Source organism: Procambarus clarkii, chromosome 32, assembly GCF_040958095.1.
Source record: "Procambarus clarkii isolate CNS0578487 chromosome 32, FALCON_Pclarkii_2.0, whole genome shotgun sequence".
Lineage (NCBI taxonomy): Eukaryota > Metazoa > Arthropoda > Malacostraca > Decapoda > Cambaridae > Procambarus > Procambarus clarkii.
In genome coordinates, this window is record NC_091181.1 from 10,827,951 (window position 1) to 10,854,624 (window position 26,674).

Consider the following 26,674-nt stretch of genomic DNA (forward strand, 5'->3'; position numbering starts at 1 on the left):
CGTAGTCTCTCCTCGTAGCTCATACCTCTCAGCTCGGGTACTAGTCTGGTGGCAAATCTTTGAACCTTTTCCAGTTTAGTCTTATACTTGACTAGATATGGACTCCATGCTGGTGCCGCATACTCCAGGATTGGTCTGACATATGTGGTATATAATGTTCTGAAAGATTCCTTACACAAGTTTCTAAAGGCCGTTCTTATGCTAGCCAACCTGGCATATGCTGCTGCTGTTGTGGGAACCGAGCTGTGAGATTTTATATTTAATTTATATGAATTTATATGGAATTTATATTTACGTTAATTTATATATTTCGATAGCAATTGGTATGATGTTAAGTGGACTGTATATCTGCAATAATCTCACATAATCGATCCTTACACATTAGGGGGGGGTTTATTTTAAATTTATATATATGCAGCCAATCAAACTACAGTATTAATTACATATATTAGTATACATTGAGGAGGTTCCTTATCTTATTGTACAGTAGGCTTAGTCCACCAGGTATAATTGGGATGTAGACACCAAATTATCCTCGTTTGAGGCAAGCTTCGATCACCAAGTAACAGATATACCAAGTCTTCTTGCTTCCGCTTCTTGTTTCTGTCAAATGGCGCTAGCTGTAAAGCCAGAATCCTAATATATGACAGCTATATCAGAGAAAACACTGTTTAATAGATAAGATAAGGACCAAGGTTTAATTACCTTTATTAAGTCGATCATTTGTGTTCTCTCCGTTTCGTTCAATATCTACCTAACATTAATGGCCAAAAATGATTAGATTAACGGGTTTCGGAAAGACACTTCCCTTGTGTTTGTTGAAAGCGTATTGATGATAGCAGAACACTACTCTGATCTCCATAACACTTCGTCCAAGAGAAATTATAGGAGCTGAATTTGCTCCACGACTCTGGTCTAACAACAATGGCTGACCACTTCCTCCTCACTGATGCCTCCCTCACTTTGTAGAGATGTCAGTAACTGATAGAAGGGTCACATTTGCTTTATTTTGTTACTGATAATTAAGTTAATTCATATGAGATGTTTTTATGATGGTAAAAGTCCAAAGACTAATGTATTTAAGAATAATTCCCAACAAAGTAGGTGGTGAATTTATAGTACTACGTGGCAATGATATCCCGTTTTCTGTTGACGGAAAATTCCACTACAAGCTACATTTTCTAAGGGTAACTTATGTATACAACAGCAGCAATATTATCTGCCTGTTGAATGTAATATTATTAAATGGAGTCGGGTTTTCCTACAGATGTTATTCTCTAGATATTAGCTTCAGGGGACAGGTCTGGCGTTATATCAACCCCCAGGTCTCTCTCTCTCTGACACTTGAAGTATTTCATCTCCCAAATGATACCTTGTATCTGGTCTCCTGCTTTCTACCCCTTTCTTCATTACATTACATTTGCTCGGGTTAAACTCTAACAGCCATTTGTTTGACCATTCCTGCAGCTTGTCCAAGTCTTTTTGAAGCCTCAAGCTTTCCTCCTGTCTTAATCCTTCTCATAATTTTGGCGTCGTCAGCAAACATTGAGAGGAATGAATCTATACCCTCTGGGAGATCATTTATGTATATCAAAAATAGGATAGGTCCAAGTACAGAGCCCTGTGGGACTCCACTGGTGACTTCATGCCATTTTGAGGTCTCACCCCTCACTGTAACTCTTTGCTTCCTATTGCTTAGGTACTCCCTTATCCACTGGAGCGCCCTACAAGTTACTCCTGCCTGTTTCTCCAGCTTATGGAACAACCTTTTATGGGGTACTGTGTCAAAGGCTTTCCGACAGTCCAAAAAAATGCAGTCCGCCCATCCTTCTCTTTCTTGCTTAATCTTTGTCACCTGATCGTGGAATTCTATCAAGCCTGTAAGGCAAGATTTACCCTCCCTGAACCCATGTTGATGGGTTGTCACGAAGTCTCTTCTTTCCAGTTGTGTTACTAGGGTTTTTCTCACAATCTTCTCTATTACCTTGCATGGTATACAAGTTAAGGACACTGGCCTGTTGTTCAGTGCCTCTTGTCTGTCACCCTTTTTGTATATTGGTACTACATTAGCAGTCTTCCATATTTCTGGTAGGTCTCCCGTTTCCAGTGACCTACTATACACTATGGAGAGTGGCAAGCAAAGTGCTCCTGCACACTCTTTCAATACCCATGGTGAGATTCCATCCGGCCCAACAGCTTTTCTCACATCCAGCTCCAATAGGTGCTTCTTGACCTCATCTCTTGTAATTTCGAACCAATCCAAGGTCACCTGGTTTGCTGCCACCTCTTCTAGCGCCATGACATCTCCCCGTTCTATTGTAAAGACCTCCTGGAACCTTTTGTTGAGTTCTTCACACACCTCTTTGTCATTCTCTGTGTACCTGTCCTCGCCCACCTTACGTTTCATCACCTGTTCCTTCACTGTTGTCTTCCTCCTGATGTGACTGTCTAGTAGCTTTGGTTCGGTTTTGGCTTTATTAGCTATATCATTTTCATACCTTTTCTCAGCTGCTCTTCTCACACTGACATAGTCGTTCCTGGTTCTCTGGTATCTCTCTCTACTTTCTGGTGTTCTGTTATTACGGATGTTCCTCCAAGCCCTTTTGTTCAGCTCCTTTGCTTTCATTCATTCCTTATTAAACCACGGATTCTTCCTTTGCTTCTCTGCTTTTTCCTAATGTATATCCCATAGGAATTTATTCATCTCCTCATAGTTTCCCTTTCGGTACGCCAGCCCTTTGTTTCCCAGTTCTTTTTGGAGGGTGATAATTCCTAGCTCAACCAGGTACTCAAAGCTCAATACACTATGATCACTCATTTCCAAGGGGGCTTCCAACTTAACTTCCTTTATATCCGACTCATTTAGGGTAAATATCGGATCAAGCAAGGCTGGTTCATCCCCTCCTCTCATTCTTGTCGGTTCCTTGACGTGTTAACTTAGAAAGTTTCTTGTTGCCACATCCAGCAGCTTAGCTCTCCATGTGTCTGGGCCTCCATGTGGGTCTCTGTTCCCCCAATCTATCTTCCCATGGTTGAAGTCTCCCATGATTAGAAGTCTGGATCCATTCCTGCTAGCCACAGAAGCTGCTCTCTCTATTATATTGATGGTGGCCAAGTTGTTTCTATCATATTCCTGTCTGGGTCTTCTGTCATTCGGTGGGGGGTTATATATGACTACTATTATAATTTTCTGTCCCCCGGTTGCTATGGTGCCTGATATGTAGTCACTGAAACCTACACAGTTCTGAATTACCATCTCTTCGAAACTCCAACCTTCTCTAAGTAGCAAAGCTAAACCACTTCCTCCTCTCCCTTCTCTCTCTTTCCTCACTACATAGTAACCCTGTGGAAACACTGCGTTTGTTATGATTTTCGTTAGCTTTGTTTCTGTGAGTGCTATTATGTCTGGGTTTTCTTCTAGTGCCCATTCTCTGAGTTCACTTGTTTTATTTGTAATCCCATCTATGTTAGTGTACATTCCTTTGAAGCTCACTTTCTTCTGTTCATTTTCTTGTCCCTTTCTTGGCGAACATTCTGCTGGTGTTGGATGCTGTTCCGTGGGTGAGAAGATCTGTGAGGTGGTTTGCAGGGTCTCAGAGAATTTTGGGGTGGGGGTGGGGGTTTAAGGGAAGGGGGGAAAGGTAGGGTGTGGGTTAAGGAGATAGGGGGGACGTGGATTATATGGGGTGAGGGGGAGGAGGGATATGGAGGGTATGGGATGAAGGGGGAGGGGGGGAAAGGGGAGAAATGTGGGAGGGGGGACATGAAAGGAATGTGTAAGGGGTGACATGGTCAGAATGGGGTGGGGGGGGGGAGGGTTAGGTGGGGGCAGGTAGGGTGAGGGGAAGGGAGGGTTTCTATGCAGAGGGGGGTGGTGGTGTTGCCCTCCCCTCTGTTGTTGCTGGGATGCTGGTTTTGGATTCCCCTCTTGTCTCTGGAACTGTTGTGTTGGGGACTGTGATTTCCTGGTTTGCTCCTCTCTCCCTGCGCTTCCTCCTTGCCTCTGCTGCCCTTCCTTCGTCCTGTCCCTCTGCAGGAATAATTTTTTGTATCCCTCCACATGCTGCAGACGACTCTTTCTTTCAAGCATATCCTCCTCCGTGGTTTCGTTTGAAAACACCACCTTTACAAGTCGGTTTCTGTCCTTGTTGTACCAGCCCAACCTGAAAACCTTCTCAATGTTTTGTTCAGCCCCTTCCATCTGTAACCCCTTCAGTAGCCCATGTACTGCCTCTCTATCCTTGCCATTCCATTCTTGCCTGTTGGATCTTTCCTGTTCGTTGATGCCTACAACTACCCCTGATCTTTTTCTCTCTAGCAGCTGAGTGGTGCACCTTGCTGCTTCCTGTGATGTAGCTGCTTGCATGGCTACCTCCCTCATTGCGTCCATTGCTTCTGAGCACTCTTTCAGTCTTTCCGGAAATTTTTCAGGTACAGAGGCATTTCCTTACAGTGTAACTTTCCCACCTTCCCTTTGGATGATAATCTGATGCTCGGTCTCTTTATTTTTCTCTGTGGGGGATTTGATCTCCTCCCTTGCTGATGTCAGCTCACTTTGCAGATTGTTAATTGTAATCCTCCTTTCATGCATCTCCCTCCTGAATTCCTCTAGAACTTGGGTTAACATTTCCTTCGTTTTGTCACTCTGGCTGTTTCCTGTGTCCCTGTTGCATCCTCCTGCCATTTTACCCCTTGTCAAGAGAGAGAGCAAGAGAGAGAGAGAGCAAGAGAGGGAGAGAGAGAGAGAGAGAGAGAGAGAGAGAGAGAGAGAGAGAGAGAGAGAGAGAGAGAGAGAGAGAGAGAGAGAGAGAGAGAGAGAGAGAGAGAGAGAGAGAGAGAAGAGAGAGAGAGAGAGAGAGAGAGAGAGAGAGAGAGAGAGAGAGAGAGAGAGAGAGAGAGAGAGAGAGAGAGAGAGAGAGAGAGAGAGAGAGAGAGAGAGAGAGAGAGAGAGAGAGAGAGAGAGAGAGAGAGAGCAAGAGAGCAAGAGAGAGAGAGAGAGAGAGAGAGAGAGAGAGAGAGAGAGAGAGAGAGAGAGAGAGAGAGAGAGAGAGAGAGAGAGAGAGAGAGAGAGAGAGAGAGAGAGAGAGAGAGAGAGAGAGAGAGAGAGAGCAAGAGAGAGGGAACAAGAGAGAGAGAACAAGAGAGAGAGAGCAAGAGAGAGGGAACAAGAGAGAGTGAACAAGAGAGAGAGAGCAAGAGAGAGAGAGCAAGAGAGAGAGAGCAAGAGAGAGAGAGAGAGAGAGAGAGAGAGAGAGAGAGAGAGAGAGAGAGAGAGAGAGAGAGAGAGAGAGAGAGAGAGAGAGAGAGAGAGAGAGAGAGAGAGAGAGAGAGAGAGAGAGAGAGAGAGAGAGAGAGAGAGAGAGAACAGAGAAAACGTGTGTGTGCATGTGTGTGTGCGTGTGATGGGGGTTAAGTGGGGGTGGGTGAGGTGTTGTCTTCAGATTACGGCAGGTAAGAGAGGAGGTAAGAGAGGGGGTGGATTATGAGTGAGGTTTTATCCCCTTTTCACGAAAGGTGTTAATCCCTTCTAGCCTGACTGGACGTATGTGTGTGTGCTTGCGTGTGTTTGTTTTTGCGTGTGCGTGCCTGTCTGGTGAATTCACTGTTTAACACCAAGTTCTAGTGATAGCACTGTATTTTTTCTTTCCTATTCGTGGCGGTTATACGCTTTGTGATACCCCTAGATCTGTGATCTGTCACTGTAGCCTTAATTAACCCAAAAATATTGGCGTTTATTGTGGGGCGTGACCCCAGCGACCCTCCCACACGGCTGGCTGTGTGTGTGTGTGTGTGTGTGTGTGTGTGTATGTGTGTGTGTGTGTGTGTGTGTGTGTGTGTGTGTGTGTGTGTGTGTGTGTGTGTGTGTGTGTGTGTGTGTGTGTGTGTGTGTGTGTGTGTGTGTGTGTGTGTGTGTGTGTACTCACCTATATGTACTCACCTATATGTGCTTGCAGGATCGAGCATTGACTCTTGGATCCCGCCTTTCGAGCATCGGTTGTTTACAGCAATGACTCATGTCCCATTTCCCTATCATACCTGGTTTTAAAATTATGAATAGTATTTGCTTCCACAACCTGTTCCTGAAGTGCATTCCATTTCCCCACTACTCTCACGCTAAAAGAAAACTTCCTTACATCTCTGTGACTCATCTGAGTTTCAAGCTTCCATCCATGTCCTCTCGTTCTGTTACTATTCCGTGTGAACATTTCGTCTATGTCCACTCTGTCAATTCCTCTGAGTATCTTATACGTTCCTATCATGTCCCCCCTCTCCCTTCTTCTTTCTAGTGTCGTAAGGCACAGTTCCCTCAGGCGCTCTTCATACCCCATCCCTCGTAGCTCTGGGACGAGTCTCGTTGCAAACCTCTGAACCTTTTCCAGTTTCATTATATGCTTCTTCAGATGGGGACTCCATGATGAGGCGGCATACTCTAAGACTGGCCTTACGTAGGCAGTGTAAAGCGCCCTAAATGCCTCCTTACTTAGGTTTCTGAATGATGTTCTAACTTTTGCCAGTGTAGAGTACGCTGCTGTCGTTATCCTATTAATATGTGCCTCAGGAGATAGATTAGGTGTTACGTCCACCCCCAGGTCTCTTTCACGCGTCGTTACAGGTAGGCTGTTCCCCTTCATTGTGTACTGTCCCTTTGGTCTCCTATCTCCTAGTCCCATTTCCATAACTTTACATTTGCTCGTGTTGAATTCTAGTAGCCATTTCTCTGACCATCTCTGCAATCTGTTCAGGTCCTCTTGGAGGATCCTGCAATCCTCATCTGTCACAACTCTTCTCATCAACTTTGCATCATCCGCAAACATCGACATGTAGGACTCTACGCCTGTAAACATGTCGTTAACATATACAAGAAATAGAATTGGTCCCAGCACCGATCCTTGTGGTACTCCACTTGTTACTGTTCGCCAGTCCGACTTCTCGCCCCTTACCGTAACTCTTTGGCTCCTTCCTGTTAGGTAGTTCCTTATCCATTCTAGGACCTTTCCCCCCACCCCCGCCTGCCTCTCGAGCTTGAACAGCAGTCTCATGTGCGGTACTGTATCAAAGGCTTTTTGGCAGTCCAGAAATATGCAGTCTGCCCAACCATCTCTGTCCTGTCTTATCCTCGTTATTTTATCATAGAATTCCAGAAGGTTTGTTAGGCACGATTTCCCTGTCCAGAACCCATGTTGATGTTTGTTCACAAACCTAATGTTCTCCAGGTGTGCAACCAGTCGTAGCCTAATTATTCTTTCCAGTATTTTACAGGGGATGCTTGTCAGTGATACAGGTCTGTAGTTAAGTGCCTCCTCCCTATCTCCTTTCTTGAAGATCGGCACGACATTTGCCTTCTTCCAGCAACTGGGCAATTCTCCTGACATAAGTGACTCATTAAAGATCATTGCCAGAGGCACGCTGAGGGCCTGTGCTGCTTCTTTTAGTATCCACGGTGATACTTTGTCTGGTCCAACTGCTTTAGTTGCATCTAGAGTTGTCAACTGTTTCATTACCTCCTCTGCTGTCACCTCTATATCTGATAGTCTTTCATCTAGGGTAACCCCTTCCAACAATGGGAGCTGCTCAGGCTCGGTAGTGAACACTCCATGGAAACTGGCATTCAGTGCCTCGCAGATTTCCTTGTCACTTTCAGTATATGCCCCCTCTGTCTTCCTTAGTCTTGTCACTTGGTCGTTCACCGACATTTTTCTTCTTATATGACTGTGTAGTAACTTAGGTTGTTTTTTCGCTTTGATTGCAATATCGTTCTCATAGTCCCTTTCCGATGTTCGTCTTATGTTAATGTAATCGTTCCTAGCTCTGTTGTATCTGCTTCTGTTGTCCTCTGTTCTTTGTCTTCTGTACTTCCTCCACTCCCGCCTGCTGGCCATTTTTGCTTCCTGACACTGTCTATTAAACCATGGGTTATTATATTCCTTCTTATTTTTTCCCTTTACCGTTGGTATAAATCTCTCTTCGGCCTCCTGGCATTTCTGTATGACTAGGTCCATCATATCTTGGACTGTTTTTCCTCTAATTTCTTCCTCCCACTGCACTTCACCCAGATAGTCCCTTATCCTCATATAGTCCCCTTTCCTGTAGTCAGCTCTCCTTTCCCAGATCTCTTGTCCCATGGTCATAATTTTGAATTCCATCATGTAGTCAAAGACTAGGACACAATGGTCACTGGCCCCTAGAGGTATTTCATGCTCTAAATTCTCGATATCTTCTACGTTCTGGGTGAAAATCAGGTCTAATAGGCTCGGTGCATCTCCTCCTCTTTCCCTTGTGTCTTCCTTCACATGTTGTGTCAGGAAATTCCTGTCTATAACATCTACTAATTTTGCTCCCCACGTTTCATCCCCTCCATGGGGATTCCTTGATTCCCAATTTATCTCTCCATGATTTAGGTCCCCCATGATCAGCAGCTTCGCTCTCATTCTGTGGGCTAGTGTTGCTGCCTTCTGCAGTTCATCTATACATGCTTTGTTGTTGTCATCATACTCCTGCCTGGGTCTTCTACTGTTTGGTGGGGGATTGTAGATTACCATGATCACAATCTTCCTCCCATCTACTGTCAGAGTTCCATGTATGAAGCTTGTGCACTCATTGGTAACTCGATTTCCCAGGTCTTCAAACTTCCATTTCCGCTTTATTAGGAGTGCTACTCCCCCTCCCTGTCTCTGTGTCCTCTCTTTTCGTATCACCTGGTACCCTTCAGGAAAGATTGCATCTGAGATCATGTCATTAATTTTAGTTTCCACAATTGCAACTATGTCAGGATCTGCTTCACTCACTCTTTCTTTTATCTCTTCTGCTTTATTAGATACCCCATCAGCATTGGTGTACCAAACCTTGAGATTCTTCATGGAAACTCTTGTACCAGAGTTCTCCCTTTCTCTGGGGGTCTGGGGGGATCTGGGGGATGTCTGGGGGGTGACTGGGGGCAGAGGGGATCTGGGGGATCTGGGGGGTGTCTGGGGGATGACTGGGGGCGGGGAGGGTCCGGGGGATGTCCGGGGGGATCCAGGGGGTGTCTGGGGGGGTCCGGGGGGTGTATGGGGGGTGAAAGAGTTCAGGAGGGGTGCTTGGGGGGCTACTGGGGGCTGGGCTTCTAGGAAGGTAGGTAGGAGGGTCTGGGGTAGGGCCTGGGTAGGTAGGTCTGGAGTAGGAAGGGCATACTGGGTCTGAAGATTAGGGAGGGCATAGAGGGGTTGGGAGATGGCGTAAGGTTGGGAGACAGATAGAGGTTGAGAGGTTGGGAGGGGGATGGATAGAGGGGGTGGGGGGGACCTCCCACCTCCCTCGCAAGGGTGGGGGGTCACATGGAAGGAGAGGGGATGAGGAGGGGTGAGGGCAGGGCAGGCTTTGGGTGTTGAGGGGATGAGGTCTGGGTGGGTTCTTGGGGTTGAGGGGATGAGGTCTGGATGGGATTTGGGGGTTGAGGGGATGAGAGCTGGGTGGGTTTGTGTGTGTGTGTATGTGTGTGTGAGTGTGTGTGTCTTTGTGTTTGTGTCCTTTTGTGTATGTGTCTTGTGTGTATTATCTAATTTTCTACTAAAGAAATGTATCCTGCCAATTCCCTTATTAGATCAGAAGTTCTTTAAGAAACTTGTAGATTTTGTTGTTGTATAGCATATGTTATGATGTACTAGAAGTAATATTTACATATAAGTTAGGATAGAAAGCCCATTAGGAAAGATTTCAGAGGCAGGAAACCCCTGCCAACTGAAATTTTTTACTTTCCCCGGCTCCCTCTTAAGCATAAGCATTCGCTCTGAATTACTGATCCATCATATAAAATATATAATTGATATAATTTCTGTCATATATATTATCATCCATATTATTAGTGAAATAAATGAGACTATGAGACCAATTCACTCATTTACTTAGGTGGTAATTCATATGTCCTCTAAGGAGAGTTGACACTACACATAGGGAACTCACTTGGGAAGTCATCAAGTTGTGTTGTGTAATTAGTTTTAGTGGAAGTTGGGTGAGGTTCTCCCCAGTTGGGTGAGGTTTTCCCCCAGTTGGGTGAGGTTCTCCCCTAGTTGGGTGAGGTTTTCCCCCAGTTGGGTGAGGTTCCCCCAGTTGGGTGAGGTTTTCCCCCAGTTGGGTGAGGTTCTTCCCCTGCAGGGTGAGGTTCTCCCCCAGTTGGGTGAGGTTCTCCCCCCAGTTGGGTGAGGTTCTTCTCCCAGTTGGGTGAGGTTCTCCCTCAGCAGGGTGAGGTTCTCCCCCAGTTGGGTGAGGTTCTTCTCCCAGTTGGGTGAGGTTCTCCCCCCAGTTGGGTGAGGAAGGTGTTACCGAGGCGTGGACCAACAGCGGGTGAGGTTCTCCCCCAGCAGGGTGAGGTTCTCCCCCCAGTTGGGTGAGGAAGGTGTTACCGAGGCGAGGACCAACAGCGGGTGAGGTTCTCCCCCAGTAGGGTGAGGTTCTCCCCACAGTTGGGTGAGGAAGGTGTTACCGAGGCGAGGACCAATAGCGGGTGAGGTTCTCTCCCAGTAGGGTGAGGTTCTCCCCACAGTTGGGTGAGGAAGGTGTTACCGAGGCGAGGACCAACAGCGGGTGAGGTTCTCCCCCAGCAGGGTGAGGAAGGCGACGCTGTAGCCCAGAATTAAAAGGTAGAAAGCACCTTGCAGGTGTTGCATACCCAACACTACTTCTTTGCCATCGTCCTATAAAAAAATACAAATTACAGCATTACCATTTCATATATATCTATAAATATCTATATAAATAAAAATGGAAATGTTCGTTTGTTCAAAATCGCTAATCTCCGAAAGTTCTTCACCGATTGCTTTGAAATTTTCACTCAATATTCCATTCGCATCCGAGAAGGTTTTTATATGCATATTGTATTGATGTCACGTCTGTGACGGAAAAATAGACCATTTTTTTTAAACTGTGTTTTTCATGTGTTTTACATGCAAGGGAAATCTTCGAAATCTCTTTACCGATTGCTTTGAAATTTGACACAACGTTGCATTCGAAAAGGCACGTTTTTTTATATACCTACTTTATACATGCCTCACCTAAGACAGGAAAAAACATTTTTTTTTTTTTTTTTAAACAGCACCATGTGTTGGACGTAAGGTAACACACGCTGTAATCTCCAAAAGTTCTTCACTGATTGCTATGAAATTTTAACACAATGTTCCATTCGAAAATGCACATGTTTTTATATACCTACTATATAGATACCACACCTGTGACAGGTAAAAACATTTTTTTTAAACAGCGCCATCTGTTGCATGTAATAGAAATGCACACTACACTAAATATGTTATGATTCCATTTCAATGTTTCCAATTGCATTGATAAACTGAATTTTCATAGATTTCGATTTATTTTAATTTTGACTTAATTATTTTGTGTGACACTGCATTGGAATTGAGCTGAGTTGTTTACCATACTGTTCATTTCGAAAGTATAAGTATAAATGCCACACCTGTGACAATTAAAACATTTTTTTTTTTTTTTAAGAAACAATGCCATCTGTTGCATGTAAAAGCAACACACGCTATACTAAATATGGTACAATTCCATTTCAATCCTTCCGATTGCAGTAACAAAATTATTTTTCATAAATTTCGATTTATTTTCATTTTGATATAATTATCTTGTATGATATTGCTTTGGAAATGAGCTGTGTTATTTACCATTACGTTCATTTCGTAAGTATAAGTATAAATGCCACTGCTGTAACATGAAAAAAAACATTTTTTTTAAACAGTGCCATCTGTTGCACGCAAGAGCAACACACGCTATACTAAATATGTTATGATTCCATTTCAATATTTCTGATTTCATTGATAAATTAAATTTTCGCAGATTTCAAATTATTTTCATTTCGATTTAACTATTTTGAGTTACATTGCATAGGAATTGAACTTTGTTGTTTACCATACAGTTCATTTCGTGAGTATAGTTTAATTTTAAATTTTTTAATTGTTTTTCATTTCGTTTTTTCAACTGTTTTTCTTATATTTCAGTGATGGGAACATCAGATCATATGATGTTCCCAATTTTCTGATGGGAACATCAGATCATTTGGAACATGTGATGCCACACCTGTGACAGGTAAGCACATGCTTTTTTTTAAAAACTGTGCCATCTGTTGCAAGTAATAGCAACACGCGCTAAACTAAATAAGTTATGATTCAACTTCAATGTTTCCGATTGCATTGATAGATTGAATTTTCATTGATTTAGATTTTTCTTCATTTTTTATTTAATTATTTTGTGTGACATTGCATTGAAATTGAGCTGTGTTGTTTACTATACTGTTCATTTCGTGAGAGTAGTTCATTTTTTAATTTTTTTTCATTTCGTTTTTTTAACTGTTCTACTTATTTTTCAGTGACGGGAACATCAAATCATTTGATGTTCCCATTTTTCTGATGGTAATGTCAGATAATTTGGAAACGCATCAGACGAGGTAATGGGGAATTGTGGGGTATCCACCTACTAGCCTGCCAGTCCATATGCCTGCCCACTAGCCAGCTTGTCCACCTGCCCTCCTACTAGCCAGCCAGTCCACCTGCCTGCCCAGGCATATATGCAACTGAAAACTCACACCCCAGAAGTGACTCGAACCTATACTGCCAGGAGCACTCTACAACTGGTGTACAGGACCCCCCACCCCCACCAAAGAATGAGGTGATTTGATAAAATACCATGCCCAAGTTTACCATCAAAGTGCTGGCAGGATGATTGCGAATTAGCCTCGGCTACCATCATCTTTTGTCAAGTCGTGATGGTCGAGTGGTTAAGGGGTACTGCACACTAGTTCCAGAGTGCTCCTAGTAGTATGGGTTTGAGTCACTTCTGGGGTGTGAGTTTTCAGTTGCAGCCAGACTAGCCAGCTTGTCCACCTGCCCTCCTACTAGCCAGCCAGTCCACCTGCCTGCCCAGGCATATATGCAACTGAAAACTCACACCCCAGAAGTGACTCGAACCTATACTGCCAGGAGCACTCTACAACTGGTGTACAGGACCCCCCACCCCCACCAAAGAATGAGGTGATTTGATAAAATACCATGCCCAAGTTTACCATCAAAGTGCTGGCAGGATGATTGCGAATTAGCCTCGGCTACCATCATCTTTTTTCAAGTCGTGATGGTCGAGTGGTTAAGGGGTACTGCACACTAGTTCCAGAGTGCTCCTAGTAGTATGGGTTTGAGTCACTTCTGGGGTGTGAGTTTTCAGTTGCATACTTGGGGACCATTCAGGCTTGTTCGCATTTGTGTTCCTCACGTGTGCTCCAAAGAATGAGGTGATTTTATAAAAATACCATGAGATGATTACCATCAGGGTGCCGGCGGGATAATGGGGAATTAGCCTCGGCTGATGGTCGAGTGATTAAGGGGTCCTGTACACCAGATGCAGAGTGTTCCTGGCAGTATGGGCAGTATATATATATATATATATATATATATATACTGTATATATATATATATATATATATATATATATATATATATATATATATATATATATATATATATATATATATATATATATATATATATATATATACTGTATATATATATATATATATATATATATATATATATACAGTATATATATATATATATATATATATATATATATATATATATATATATATATATATATATATATATATATATATATATATATATATATATATATATATATATATATACTGTATATATATATATATATATATATATATATATATATATATATATATATATATATATATATATATATATACTTCATTGAATATGACCGCATATTCTGTATTTATTATTTTCTGGTTTAGGGCTTCTATCCCTCTAACTATTTTCTTAGCATCAGGGCTTAATTGAAATAGGAGTTCTCCAAAACTCATTTTCGTACTTTTAAGGTGAAGAAAAGAAGTGATTTACTATAGAGTGTATTACACTTATTTGTATAATTTGCACGACGTTTCGAACCTCCATGGTTCATTCTCAAGTGAACAGATCTTACAATACTAGTTGATTTTATACCCGCATTAGGTCAGGTGATAATACAATGAAGGTGAAAACATGGGGGGATACATAAGGGATAAACATAGGGGCTGCAGAAGGCTTATTGGCCCATACGAGGCATCTCCTATCCAAACACAAAGATTAATCCAGTGTAATTGGCCTGTTATGTTGGACATTGTCTTCTGTGTTGGCATCGATATGTTCTTGTCTTGTCCTTACTCTCATGGTGGGTAGAGTAAATAGTTCCGTGATTTGGGTGTTCATGGTAGGTCGCTCTATTCTTATGTGAATTGCCTCAAGAATTTGTAATCTTCTTGAATCTTGGGTTTTGTCTATTATGCAAGTATTCGTGTTCAACATTTCTCTTATTAGAGTAATGTCATGGGCTTGTCTCATGTGATTCCTAGGGGCACCAGATTGAAGATGGCATGTCAAACGCCTCGTCAGCTTGGTCGACGTCATACCTATGTACTTACATTGAAGGTTACATCCTTCGTGGGGGCAAGTGTACATGTATACAACGCTTGACTGCTGTAGAGGGTTCTCCGTCGGCTTCGGGCTGTTTTTGATAAGGAGTTCGGAAGTCTTCTTGGTTTTGTAGAATATTATCAGGTTTATGTTTTGGTTAGGAGTAGTGCTTTTTACTCCTTTACGGATTATTTCTTTCTTTATTCTTTCCTCTTTTATATGTTCACTGTGCATGGTTGATTTGTAATATAATTTTATTGGGGGTGTTGTGGTTTCTGTTCTAGGTTCTGAATTATACCAACGGTCCAAGTGTCTTCTTATAGCAGCGTTTATTTCCACGTTGCTATATCCGTTGTTCACCAATACCTGAGTTACTCTTTCAAACTCTCTACTCATAACGTGAGTAGAGAGTTTGAGGTCAATACCTCTTTGTTCCCATAGCGTCTGAGACGCATGGCCCCTGGGGCAAGAGTGCCTTGGGATTTCTCAAGGAATTGGGGTCCAAGCTCATTGACGTCACCAGAGACCCAAGGGCTTCCAGTTTTTTATTTCAGCGTCTCAGTGTGGCGATCCAGAGGGAAAATGCTTGCTGCATCCTCGGTTCCTGTCCAGAAGCGGAGGAGCTTCAAGAGATCCATAACCTTTAGGCATTTGTCTTGTATGTTTTGTAACCTTTAAATACACAATAAAGGAAAAAAAAAAGGGAAGGGGGTGGTAGGAGAAAAGCACACAGAAACTGTATTGGAGGGGACCCACATTCCCTCCAATGCGTTATGTGTGGTTTCCTCCGAGGCTATGGGTCCCCCTTCTTCCAGCCAGAGGTATATATATATATATTAATATATATTAATTTTTTGAAATGTATGGCTGTTTTTGGCTGTGACTGTTGTGGCTGTTTTTTTCATGTGTATGTGTGTATATACAAAACTATTGAAATGTTAGCTATAAAAAGGCAATATATACCTGGTCTGTGTGTGCCAGGATAATCTGAGTGTCCAAAGCTGCACTTGCTCTGTTTTCTCTAACACGCTTCGATATAGTCTCCTTCGTCCAGTAGCTTATGATCCCTGCATCCTCTAGTCGCGATATTATTTGATGAAAACGTGGGTAGAAAGGTGCTCCTTTCCTGGAAAATACAATGAAAATTAGTAAGACAATTAGCGTAACCACGAAGAGGAAGTTCGTCTAGAATATTTAAATAGTAACGACCGGTAATGCATTGATGTCCGTTTGGTCTAAGAAACAATACATTACAGGTCCCTACTAGTGCAATGTTCTACTGGAACTTCTTCGCCACTTGTCACAAAATGTAAAAGACAGTCATGTAAAGTATTATTGATATAAATGTAACCTCTACCGACATCAACCAGAAGACTGAATTAATTAAATGCTTAATATTTAATTATATGCTTGCTTATAAAACAAGGAGGATGCCAACTTGTTCATGTAAAACTTTCCTGACACCAAACAAACTCCCCCTTGCAAGACGTTATTGCCTCTTCCAAGGGTGTTGTTCTAATGCCCTCATGGACACTGTCATACCCCTCGAACTCAATAGACAAGACAACAACAACACTTTAAAGACGCCGAATAATAAACAAACAAGAAGATTCCAAGAAGAAATATATAGTCACTTCACATAACCAGAGCATCACCAGAGATAGGTTGAAAAACAACAAAATAAGAGCAGAGGTGACATAGGCACAATCAGAGAGCACTGTATAAACATTAGAGGACCGCAGTTGTTCAACGTCCTCCAAGCGACTATAAGAAATATTGCCGGAACAACCGTGGACACCTTCAAGAGAAAACTGGACTGGTTTCTAAGAGAAGTTCCGGATCAGCCGGTCTGTGATGGATATATATCCCTGCGGGTCGCTCCAAGCAGCAGCCTGGTGGACCAAACTCTCACAAATCGAGCCTGGCCTCGGGCCGGGCTTGGGGAGTAGAAGAACTCACAGAACCCCATCAAGCAGGTAATAGACACAAACAGCGACAACAGAAGACTGGACATTGGCGAAGCTTTATCCATCAAGCAAACCCAGCAAAGTATCAACAACCAATTAACACAAGATTTTACTCTGCTATCACCAAGAATACGACAAAAAAACAAAAACAATCAATGATGCCCGAGCCTTCATAGAAACACAGCAGGTTGGAAGCTGCAATGGGCTTACGGCCCCTCAAGTGAGGTGCCTCACCTCACCCACAGCAACACGTGCAGCACCACAAAAACTTGTAACCATTACAAATCTGTAGATAATAATATTGACATGGGTCAACAAAACTTGTCAATATAATATTAAGGCCTGAATCTAACTCCTGTAGTGAGTATATTATGCCTGTAATATACCTATCGTCACAGCCAGAGGATTGTAAGGTGGCGTGAGGACCGATTATATAATATATAAGCAGCCGATTGCAAATAATCAGCATTACTAGCTATGCATACGCATGCCACCTCTTGGGTGGCATAATCCTCATCAATTAATAATCAGCAGTCTGCTTTCAAGAGTGGTTTAGTAAAGACGCTTGAGAGGTACCACACTCTTCAACACTGACTCTCAGTGCACTCTACTAGCCATCACACCATTGCTCGCCAAGCAATATATATATATATATATATATATATATATATATATATATATATATATATATATATATATATATATATATATATAACTGAAAACTCACACCCCAGAAGTGACTCGAACCCATACTCCCAGAAGCAACGCAACTGGTATGTACAAGACGCCTTAATCCACTTGACCATCACGACCGGACATAATGAGGTGATAGCCGAGGCTATTTGAACCACCCCACCGCCGGCACTCGGATAGTTATCTTGGGCATAGCATTTTACCAAATCACCTCATTCTTTGGGGCACACGTGAGGAACACAAATGCGAACAAGCCTGAATGGTCCCCAGGACAATATGCAACTGAAAACTCACACCCCAGAAGTGACTCGAACCCATACTCCCAGAAGCAACGCAACTGGTATGTACAAGACGCCTTAATCCACTTGACCATCACGACCGGACATAATGAGGTGATAGCCGAGGCTATTTGAACCACCCCACCGCCGGCACTCGGATAGTTATCTTGGGCATAGCATTTTACCAAATCACCTCATTCTTTGGGGCACACGTGAGGAACACAAATGCGAACAAGCCTGAATGGTCCCCAGGACAATATGCAACTGAAAACTCACACCCCAGAAGTGACTCGAACCCATACTCCCAGAAGCAACGCAACTGGTATGTACAAGACGCCTTAATCCACTTGACCATCACGACCGGACATAATGAGGTGATAGCCGAGGCTATTTGAACCACCCCACCGCCGGCACTCGGATAGTTATCTTGGGCATAGCATTTTACCAAATCACCTCATTCTTTGGGGCACACGTGAGGAACACAAATGCGAACAAGCCTGAATGGTCCCCAGGACAATATGCAACTGAAAACTCACACCCCAGAAGTGACTCGAACCCATACTCCCAGAAGCAACGCAACTGGTATGTACAAGACGCCTTAATCCACTTGACCATCACGACCGGACATAATGAGGTGATAGCCGAGGCTATTTGAACCACCCCACCGCCGGCACTCGGATAGTTATCTTGGGCATAGCATTTTACCAAATCACCTCATTCTTTGGGGCACACGTGAGGAACACAAATGCGAACAAGCCTGAATGGTCCCCAGGACAATATGCAACTGAAAACTCACACCCCAGAAGTGACTCGAACCCATACTCCCAGAAGCAACGCAACTGGTATGTACAAGACGCCTTAATCCACTTGACCATAGGTGATTTGGTAAAATGCTATGCCCAAGATAACTATCCGAGTGCCGGCGGTGGGGTGGTTCAAATAGCCTCGGCTATCACCTCATTATGTCCGGTCGTGATGGTCAAGTGGATTAAGGCGTCTTGTACATACCAGTTGCGTTGCTTCTGGGAGTATGGGTTCGAGTCACTTCTGGGGTGTGAGTTTTCAGTTGCATATTGTCCTGGGGACCATTCAGGCTTGTTCGCATTTGTGTTCCTCACGTGTGCCCCAAAGAATGAGGTGATTTGGTAAAATGCTATGCCCAAGATAACTATCCGAGTGCCGGCGGTGGGGTGGTTCAAATAGCCTCGGCTATCACCTCATTATGTCCGGTCGTGATGGTCAAGTGGATTAAGGCGTCTTGTACATACCAGTTGCGTTGCTTCTGGGAGTATGGGTTCGAGTCACTTCTGGGGTGTGAGTTTTCAGTTGCATATTGTCCTGGGGACCATTCAGGCTTGTTCGCATTTGTGTTCCTCACGTGTGCCCCAAAGAATGAGGTGATTTGGTAAAATGCTATGCCCAAGATAACTATCCGAGTGCCGGCGGTGGGGTGGTTCAAATAGCCTCGGCTATCACCTCATTATGTCCGGTCGTGATGGTCAAGTGGATTAAGGCGTCTTGTACATACCAGTTGCGTTGCTTCTGGGAGTATGGGTTCGAGTCACTTCTGGGGTGTGAGTTTTCAGTTGCATATTGTCCTGGGGACCATTCAGGCTTGTTCGCATATATATATATATATATATATATATATATAATATATATATATATATATAATATATATATATATGTATATATATATATATAATATATATATATATATATATAAAATATATATATATATATATATATATATATATATATATATATATATATATAACTGAAAACTCACACCCCAGAGTTTTCAGTTGCATATTGTCCTGGGGACCATTCAGGCTTGTTCGCATATATATATATATATATATATATATATATATATATATATATATATATATATATATATATATATATATATATATATATATATATATATATATATATATATATATATATATATATATATTCTCTTAGTGTTTGTGTTTATTATCACCATATTTAACGTAACAACAGAAACGTTACACATCTTTTAGCGTCGTCTATATAAATATAAATGAAAATGTTCGTTTGTTCAAAATCGCTAATCTCCGAAAGTTCTTCACCGATTGCTTTGAAATTTTCACACAATGTTCCATTTCCAACAGAGCGGGTTTTTATATACATATTATATTGATGCCACGTCTGTGACGGAAAAAAACATGCCTTTTATGAAAAACTGTGTTTTTCATGTGAGGGAAAACTTCGAAACCTCTTTACCGATTGCTTTTAAATTTTGGCACAACGTTGCATTGGAATAGGCGAGTGTTTTTATACACCTACTATATACATGCCTCACCTGTGACGGGAAAAAACATGTTTTTTTTTTTAAACAGCCCCATCTGTAGGACGCAGGAGCAAAACATGCTTTAATCACTGAAAGTTCTTCACCGATTGCTTTGAAATTTTGTCCCAACGTTCCATTCGAGTACGTGCATGTTTTTATATATCTACAATGTAGATGTCACACCTGTGACAGGTGAATCCATGTTTTTTTTTCTAAACAGCGCCATCTGTTGCACGTAAGCTCAACACAAGCTATACAAAACCTATTACAATTCTATTTCATTGTTTCCGATTGCATTGATAAATTCAAATTTCATAGATTTTGATTTATTTTCATTTTGATTTAATCATTTTGTGTGACATTGCATTGGAATGTCACACAATTCTGTGTTGATTCTTTGTTGTTTTCCATACTGTTCATTTCGTGAGTATAGTTTATTTGTTTCTTTTTTCATTGTTTTTATTTCGTTTTTAACTGTTCTTATTTTTCAGTGCAATTGGTGGTGAAATTGAGCTGTGTCGATTGATCTGCGTTTGAATTGAAATATTTCATTAGTATTTTTTGTTTTTGTTTCAAAAACATGAAATTGGACAACACATTTATTTCTCAACTGTAAATGTGCAACAAACAGCTATGAATCCACCGGCTACAGCGTTAACTGCTTTCTTCACGTTATGTCAGAAAGACGTGTTTGCCAAAACACTGCTGTATTATGAAGTGCCTACGTATTACACATGGAATGGCAGTAGAAAATTATTTGAACGACGCAAACGAGAAGAGCGAGGTGACGGACAACCTGGCATATTCAAATAAACTATGATTGGCAGACTGTACACCGTCCATCCCAATCAGGATGAATGCTTCTTCCTTCTTATGCTGTTGGTAAATGTGCCCGGTCCAACGTCTTTCCAGCAACTGAGATTTGTCAACGGAGTAACACATGCCACTTCCCGTAGTGCATGTCAAGCTCTGAATTCATTGCAGAACGACCGACATTGGGATGTGTACATTAATGACGCGTCCAACACGTCACATCCAAATCAAATTCGTGCATTGTTTGCAATCATATTGATCACCGGCTCTCCTTCATCTCCAACAGAGTTATGGGAGAAATATAAATCGCATATGGCTGAAGATATTATCCGTCGAATACGAAAGGAAAATTCAAATATGACCATGGATTTTACAGCACAAAATCTACAACGAAGCGTTGATAATGATTGAAGACTTGTGCTTAGAAATCGCGAACATAGTTCTAAATCATTTGGAAATGCCATCACCGAATCGATCTGCTGCTGCTTCGTTCGATGTAGAATTGCGTCGTGAACAAAATTACAACACGGGTGACCTGTTGTCGTATGTTTAATCAAATAATCCTAAGCTAACAATTGAGTGAAGAGGCATATACAATCAAATAATTCAAACTGTCAATAACGGGCTGGGAGAAATCTTCTTAGATGCGCCAAGAGGAAGTGGTAAAACATTCCTAATTAGATTGATTCTGGCAGCATTTCGATCCCAAAATGGCATAACCTTAACTCTTGCATCGTCCGGAATTGCTGCGACATTGCTACCAGGTGGATGAACTGCTACTTCGGCTTTGAAATTGCCATTGAACATGCAATTCATTGAAAGTCACACGTGCAACATTTCCAAAGCATCCGGCCTGGGAAAAGTATTGCAGAAATGCAAACTTATTGTTTGGTATGAATGCACAATGCCCCACAAAAAATCGCTCGAGGCTCTTGATCGATCATTGCAAGATTTGCGTGGAAACATCAGACCATTTGGGAACGCGTTAATATTGGTTGCAGGAGATTTCAGGCAAACATTACCTGTAATTCCTCGAGCGACACCAGTGGACGAAATAAATGCCTGCCTGAAATACTCTACTTTGTGGCGCCACATAGAGGCATTTAAAGTAACCACAAATATGCGTGAAGTTATGTAGCTACTGCAAAGTCTAGTCTTTTTAAATGGGAAAGAAAAAAAGAGAAACCGCACGTTTCTAATGTTTAATATCACAATGCTTGTGGGTATACAATATTTTTTGTTGTGCCATTGTCTGTGATGATATAGAGATTGTCTGGTTTGCCGACTCTTGAACACGCAACATATAATTGTCCATGTGAGAAGCAAGAAGCAATAGATATAAACTGCACAATTCTAAAGATCGACCCTGAGCTTTGTTGATGGTGATTGCAAACACCAATCGAATTGGAAATTACAATCTCTTAAATTGAAATGGAATATCTGTTAGAGTGAAAGAAATGCGAGAAATGAGGACATCTTCACCTTTGAAAGGTCCTGTCAAGGTTGTTGCTTCTACGACGTCGCTGATTAATTTTTTACTGCAAGGTGCGTGGCGTTGCAAAGTTTTGGCTGATTGATATTTTGCAACATGATAATTGGCACGCCGATTTTCAATTGCCATGTGTGATGGTATCCCTGGCAAATCTAGTGAATTCTAAAATTCTGTTTGATAATTAACTGCTTCATCTGCTTCCTCAACAGGGTCGATGGACTTGTTTGTGACTGCCTCGCTTTGTATGTTAGACTGAATAAAATTGTTAAGGTCGTAGACGTTTTGTTCTTTCCCACAAGAATACCTCGTTTACTCAGCCAATCGTGATTCTTATTATTGGTTTGAATATTGGAAAATACTTTTTCATCCAATTCTTCTTTTGACATCACTAAATTGCAGAAGTTATGAGGCAATGAAATTCGTCCTGAGGTCAGATCAACCGGCCTGTTTACGTCCCCAATTTCTAGAAATTGATGTGAGAATATCTCATCTGATAGATCGTTTTGCAGTAGCTACATAACTATTGTCACGGGAGGTGGGCCGGGGCTCCGCTAGCACTCGGCTGCTAGGGGCTCAAAAGGCAGAATACACAGCCCCTCCGACTCCCGGGATTCACCGGAGTCTCCTTGGTCACACAGGAGAGGACCAACAATGCCCACCACCGCAGGTCTTTGCTTCCACCACTAAAGGGGGTGCCACTGATTCACCCTCGAAGCCCTTCAGTCAACCACGGGGAAACTGCTATCAGCAGTTCCGGCCTAGACCCGTGGAGGAGTGAAGGAAGACTCAGGCTTACCTTATAACAATAAATTCCCCTGAGTCTTGCCTGCCAGACAAGAAGGTTGCAGGAACTCCTTTCCCGCCTGCCTTCTCTATCTTCTTCTTAACAAGGTCGCCAGCTGGGTTAGTATATCTGCACCCCAGCGATGCAGTTCAGTGGGTGTATTCTATAATGTTTGTTGCCAGAGTGTTGTTACTCCCATAGATCTGCTATTGGACTGTCGGCCCAGGGTACTCTCCCATAAAAGTATGTGTGGCTTTACCTCTCTCCAGCGACTACATTACCTGTTGCCACCAGTCAGGCTCTGATACTAGCCGGATGGCTAAGGGTACACTCTTATATAAGTCTGTGCTGCTTTACCACTCTCCAGGTGATAAGAACTTCTATAGAGAACGCGACGTTCCCTAGGTGGTACTATGATAACCCTCGTGTATGCTCATAGAGAAGTATTATAATGGAGGCACACTTAAACACAATGGTAAAATGTGTGAATTTACTGACACAAATTACATGATCACACACACAATCACAAGCAATACATGAAAATGAAAATAAGGATAATAAATCTGGAGATCTTCAGCAACTCTTCTTTCACGACCTTCAACCACTCCTTCAACTGGGCAGATTAGACAGGAGTCACACACTCTCTCACAGAAAAGCCTCTTCACCACGTCGGCACCTCTTCTTCAACCGTCCTGCCGTCCATACACACTGTCCCCTCTGACAGTCCTGGACACAAGCTGCCTTGCAGCCTATTCTACTACTAAAGTATTAATGTCATACTGCCACATACATAAGTAAATATCGTGGCCTAACTAGCCTACTCACACAAGGGGTAATGGGAGGGAAAATTGATCTACCTTACATTCCTGGCTCACGACGCCTGTCCCTCGATGGTGTGAGGTTCCCACGCTTCCTGAGTCAGTCCTTGATGATCCAGGAACGTTCCACAGGTCCTCAGGTGACGTGAAGCCTTCGCGTCGTCGCCGTTCCAATGCCAGAGATTCAGCTATCCCAATCCTGGTTCACTAATGGGCACTGAGCTAATCACTATATTCACACACTCGTCCCTTCCACAAGGCGTTGATCCTCGTCCTAGGAACGGTGTCGTCCCTCCAAAACCCTCAGTGGATGTGACGCAGTCACAGCTAGGCTTGCCCGCCGTACCTTCCAGACCTCAACGTCCAGCGGCGCTGCCCAGCATCGTCGCCGACCCTTTTCCAAGTTTGGCACTCTTTTGCTGAATGAACTTGGTTCCTTTTTGCTTCCCAGAAGTGCAGGGTCTCCAATAACTTATATTGGGCTGCGATGGCTAGTTTAATCCACTGAATAAGATCTATATAGCCTCAAATCCTCGAGAGCTGACCGAGGCGCGTCCTCTCACCTCCACAGTCAGGTCAACTCTGATGTTGGCGCTGCCTGGGGCACTTGGTGACGTCACAGCGGCTTCTGATTGGTCGCCCGTGACCCACGCCACCCAATCCGCACACGGCTAGCGTTTTCTATCAAACGGCGGATCTGCAGGTACGGGGTACTCTTTCATTATATCATGGCGATACTTTCCCCTTACCTACAACTTATAATGTAAATTTCTCCCTTATCTGGCAGCCGGTCTGGTCGCCACATATATCAACAGACTCCCTGTTCCTCAGAGAATCAGTAGGGAGAGCTGATATGACTCTTAAAGCAGGCAAACGACAGAAACAGGAGAGGGCCCCTTAACACTGTACACATATTTGTGGTTAATTTAAATGCCTTTACGTGGCGCCACAAAGTAGAGTATTTCAGGCAGGCATTTATTTCGTCCGCTGGTGTCGCTCGAGGAATTACAGGTAATGTTTGCCTGAAATCTCCTGCAACCAATATTAACACGTTTCCAAATGGTCTGATGTTTCCACGCAAATCTAGCAATGATCGATCAAGAGCCTCGAGCGATTTTTTGTGGGGCATTGTGCATTCATACCAAACAATAAGTTTGCATTTCTGCAATACTTTTCCCAGGCCGGATGCTTTGGAAATGTTGCACGTGGTAGTTTCAATGAATTGCATGTTCAATGGCGATTTCCAAGCCGAAGTAGCAGTTCATCCACCTGGTAGCAATGTCGCAGCAATTCAGGACGATGCAAGAGCTAAGGTTATGCCATTTTGGGATCGAAATGCTGGCAGAATCAATCTAATTAGGAATGTTTTACCACTTCCTCTAGGCGCATCTAAGAAGATTTCTCCAAGCCCGTTATTGACAGTTTGAATTATTTGATTGTAAATGCCTTTTCGCTCAAGCGTTAGCTTAGGAATATTTGATTAAACATACGACAACAGATCACCCGTGTTGTGATTTATTTCACGACGCAATTCTACATTGAACGAAGCAACAGCATATCGGTTTGGTGATGGCATTTCCAAATGATTGAAAACTTTGTTCCTGATTTCTAAGCACAAGTCTTCAATCATTATCAACGCTTCGTTGTAGATTTTGTGCTGTAAAATCCAGGGTCATATTTGAATTTTCCTTGCGTATTCGACGGATAATATCTTCAGCCATGTGCGATTTATATTTCTCCCATAACTCTGTTGGATATGAAGGAGAGCCGGTGGTCAATAAGATTGCAAACAATGCACGAATTTGATATAGATGTGGCGTGTTGGAAACGTCATTAATGTACACATTCCAATGTCGGTCGTTCTGCAATGAATTCAGAGCTTGACATGCACTACGGGAAGTGGCATGTGTTACGCCGTTGACAAATCTCAATTGCTGGAAAGCCGTTGGACCGGGCACATTTACCAACAGCATGCGAAGAAAGAAGAATTCATCCTGATTGGGATGCATGGTGTACAGTCTGCCAATCGTAGTTTATTTGAATATGCCAGGTTGTCCGTCACCTCGCTCTCCTCGTTTGCGTTGTTCAAATAATTTTCTACTGGCATTCCATGTGTAATACGTAGGCACTTCATAATACAGCAGTGTTTTGGTAAACACGTCTTTCTGACATAACGTGAAGAAAGCAGTTAACGCTGTAGCCGGTAGATTCATAGCTGTTTGTTGCACATTTACAGTTGAGAAATAAATGTGTTGTCCAATTTCATGTTTTTGAAACAAAAACAAAAAATACTAATGAAATATTTCAATTCAAACGCAAATCAATCGACACAGCTCAATTTCACCACCAATTGCACTGAAAAATAAGAACAGTTAAAAACGAAATAAAAACAATGAAAAAAGAAACAAATAAACTATACTCACGAAATGAACAGTATGGAAAACAACAAAGAATCAACACAGAATTGTGTGACATTCCAATGCAATGTCACACAAAATGATTAAATCAAAATGAAAATAAATCAAAATCTATGAAATTTGAATTTATCAATGCAATCGGAAACAATGAAATAGAATTGTAATAGGTTTTGTATAGCTTGTATTGAGCTTACGTGCAACAGATGGCGCTGTTTAGAAAAAAAAACATGGATTCACCTGTCACAGGTGTGACATCTACATTGTAGATATATAAAAACATGCACGTACTCGAATGGAACGTTGGGACAAAATTTCAAAGCAATCGGTGAAGAACTTTCAGTGATTAAAGCATGTTTTGCTCCTGCGTCCTACAGATGGGGCTGTTTAAAAAAAAAAACATGTTTTTTCCCGTCACAGGTGAGGCATGTATATAGTAGGTGTATAAAAACCCTCACCTATTCCAGTGCAACGTTGTGCCAAAATTTCAAAGCAATCGGTAAAATGGTTTCAATGTTTTCCCTCACATGAAAAACAAATGAAAAACACAGTTTTTCAAAAAAGCCATGTTTTTTTCCGTAACAGACGTGACATCAATATAATATGTATATAAAAGTCCGCTCTGAAGCGAATGGAACA

The 26,674-nt window shown here is 42.3% G+C and overlaps 1 protein-coding gene across 1 annotated transcript in view; it reads right to left on the minus strand.

The window, feature by feature from the left end:
• Positions 1–10,432: 10,432 nt before the first annotated feature.
• LOC123759554 (glutamate receptor ionotropic, delta-1-like) overlaps positions 10,433–26,674 on the minus strand; it is a 110,428-nt gene continuing 94,186 nt past the window's right edge. Inside the window, exons 13-14 of the mRNA XM_069334757.1 lie at positions 15,423–15,585; positions 10,433–10,670 (exon numbers count right to left, since the gene is read on the minus strand). Coding sequence (XP_069190858.1) covers positions 10,536–10,670; positions 15,423–15,585 — 298 coding nt within the window. The 3' untranslated portion in view covers positions 10,433–10,535. The remainder of the gene's footprint in view (positions 10,671–15,422; positions 15,586–26,674) is intronic.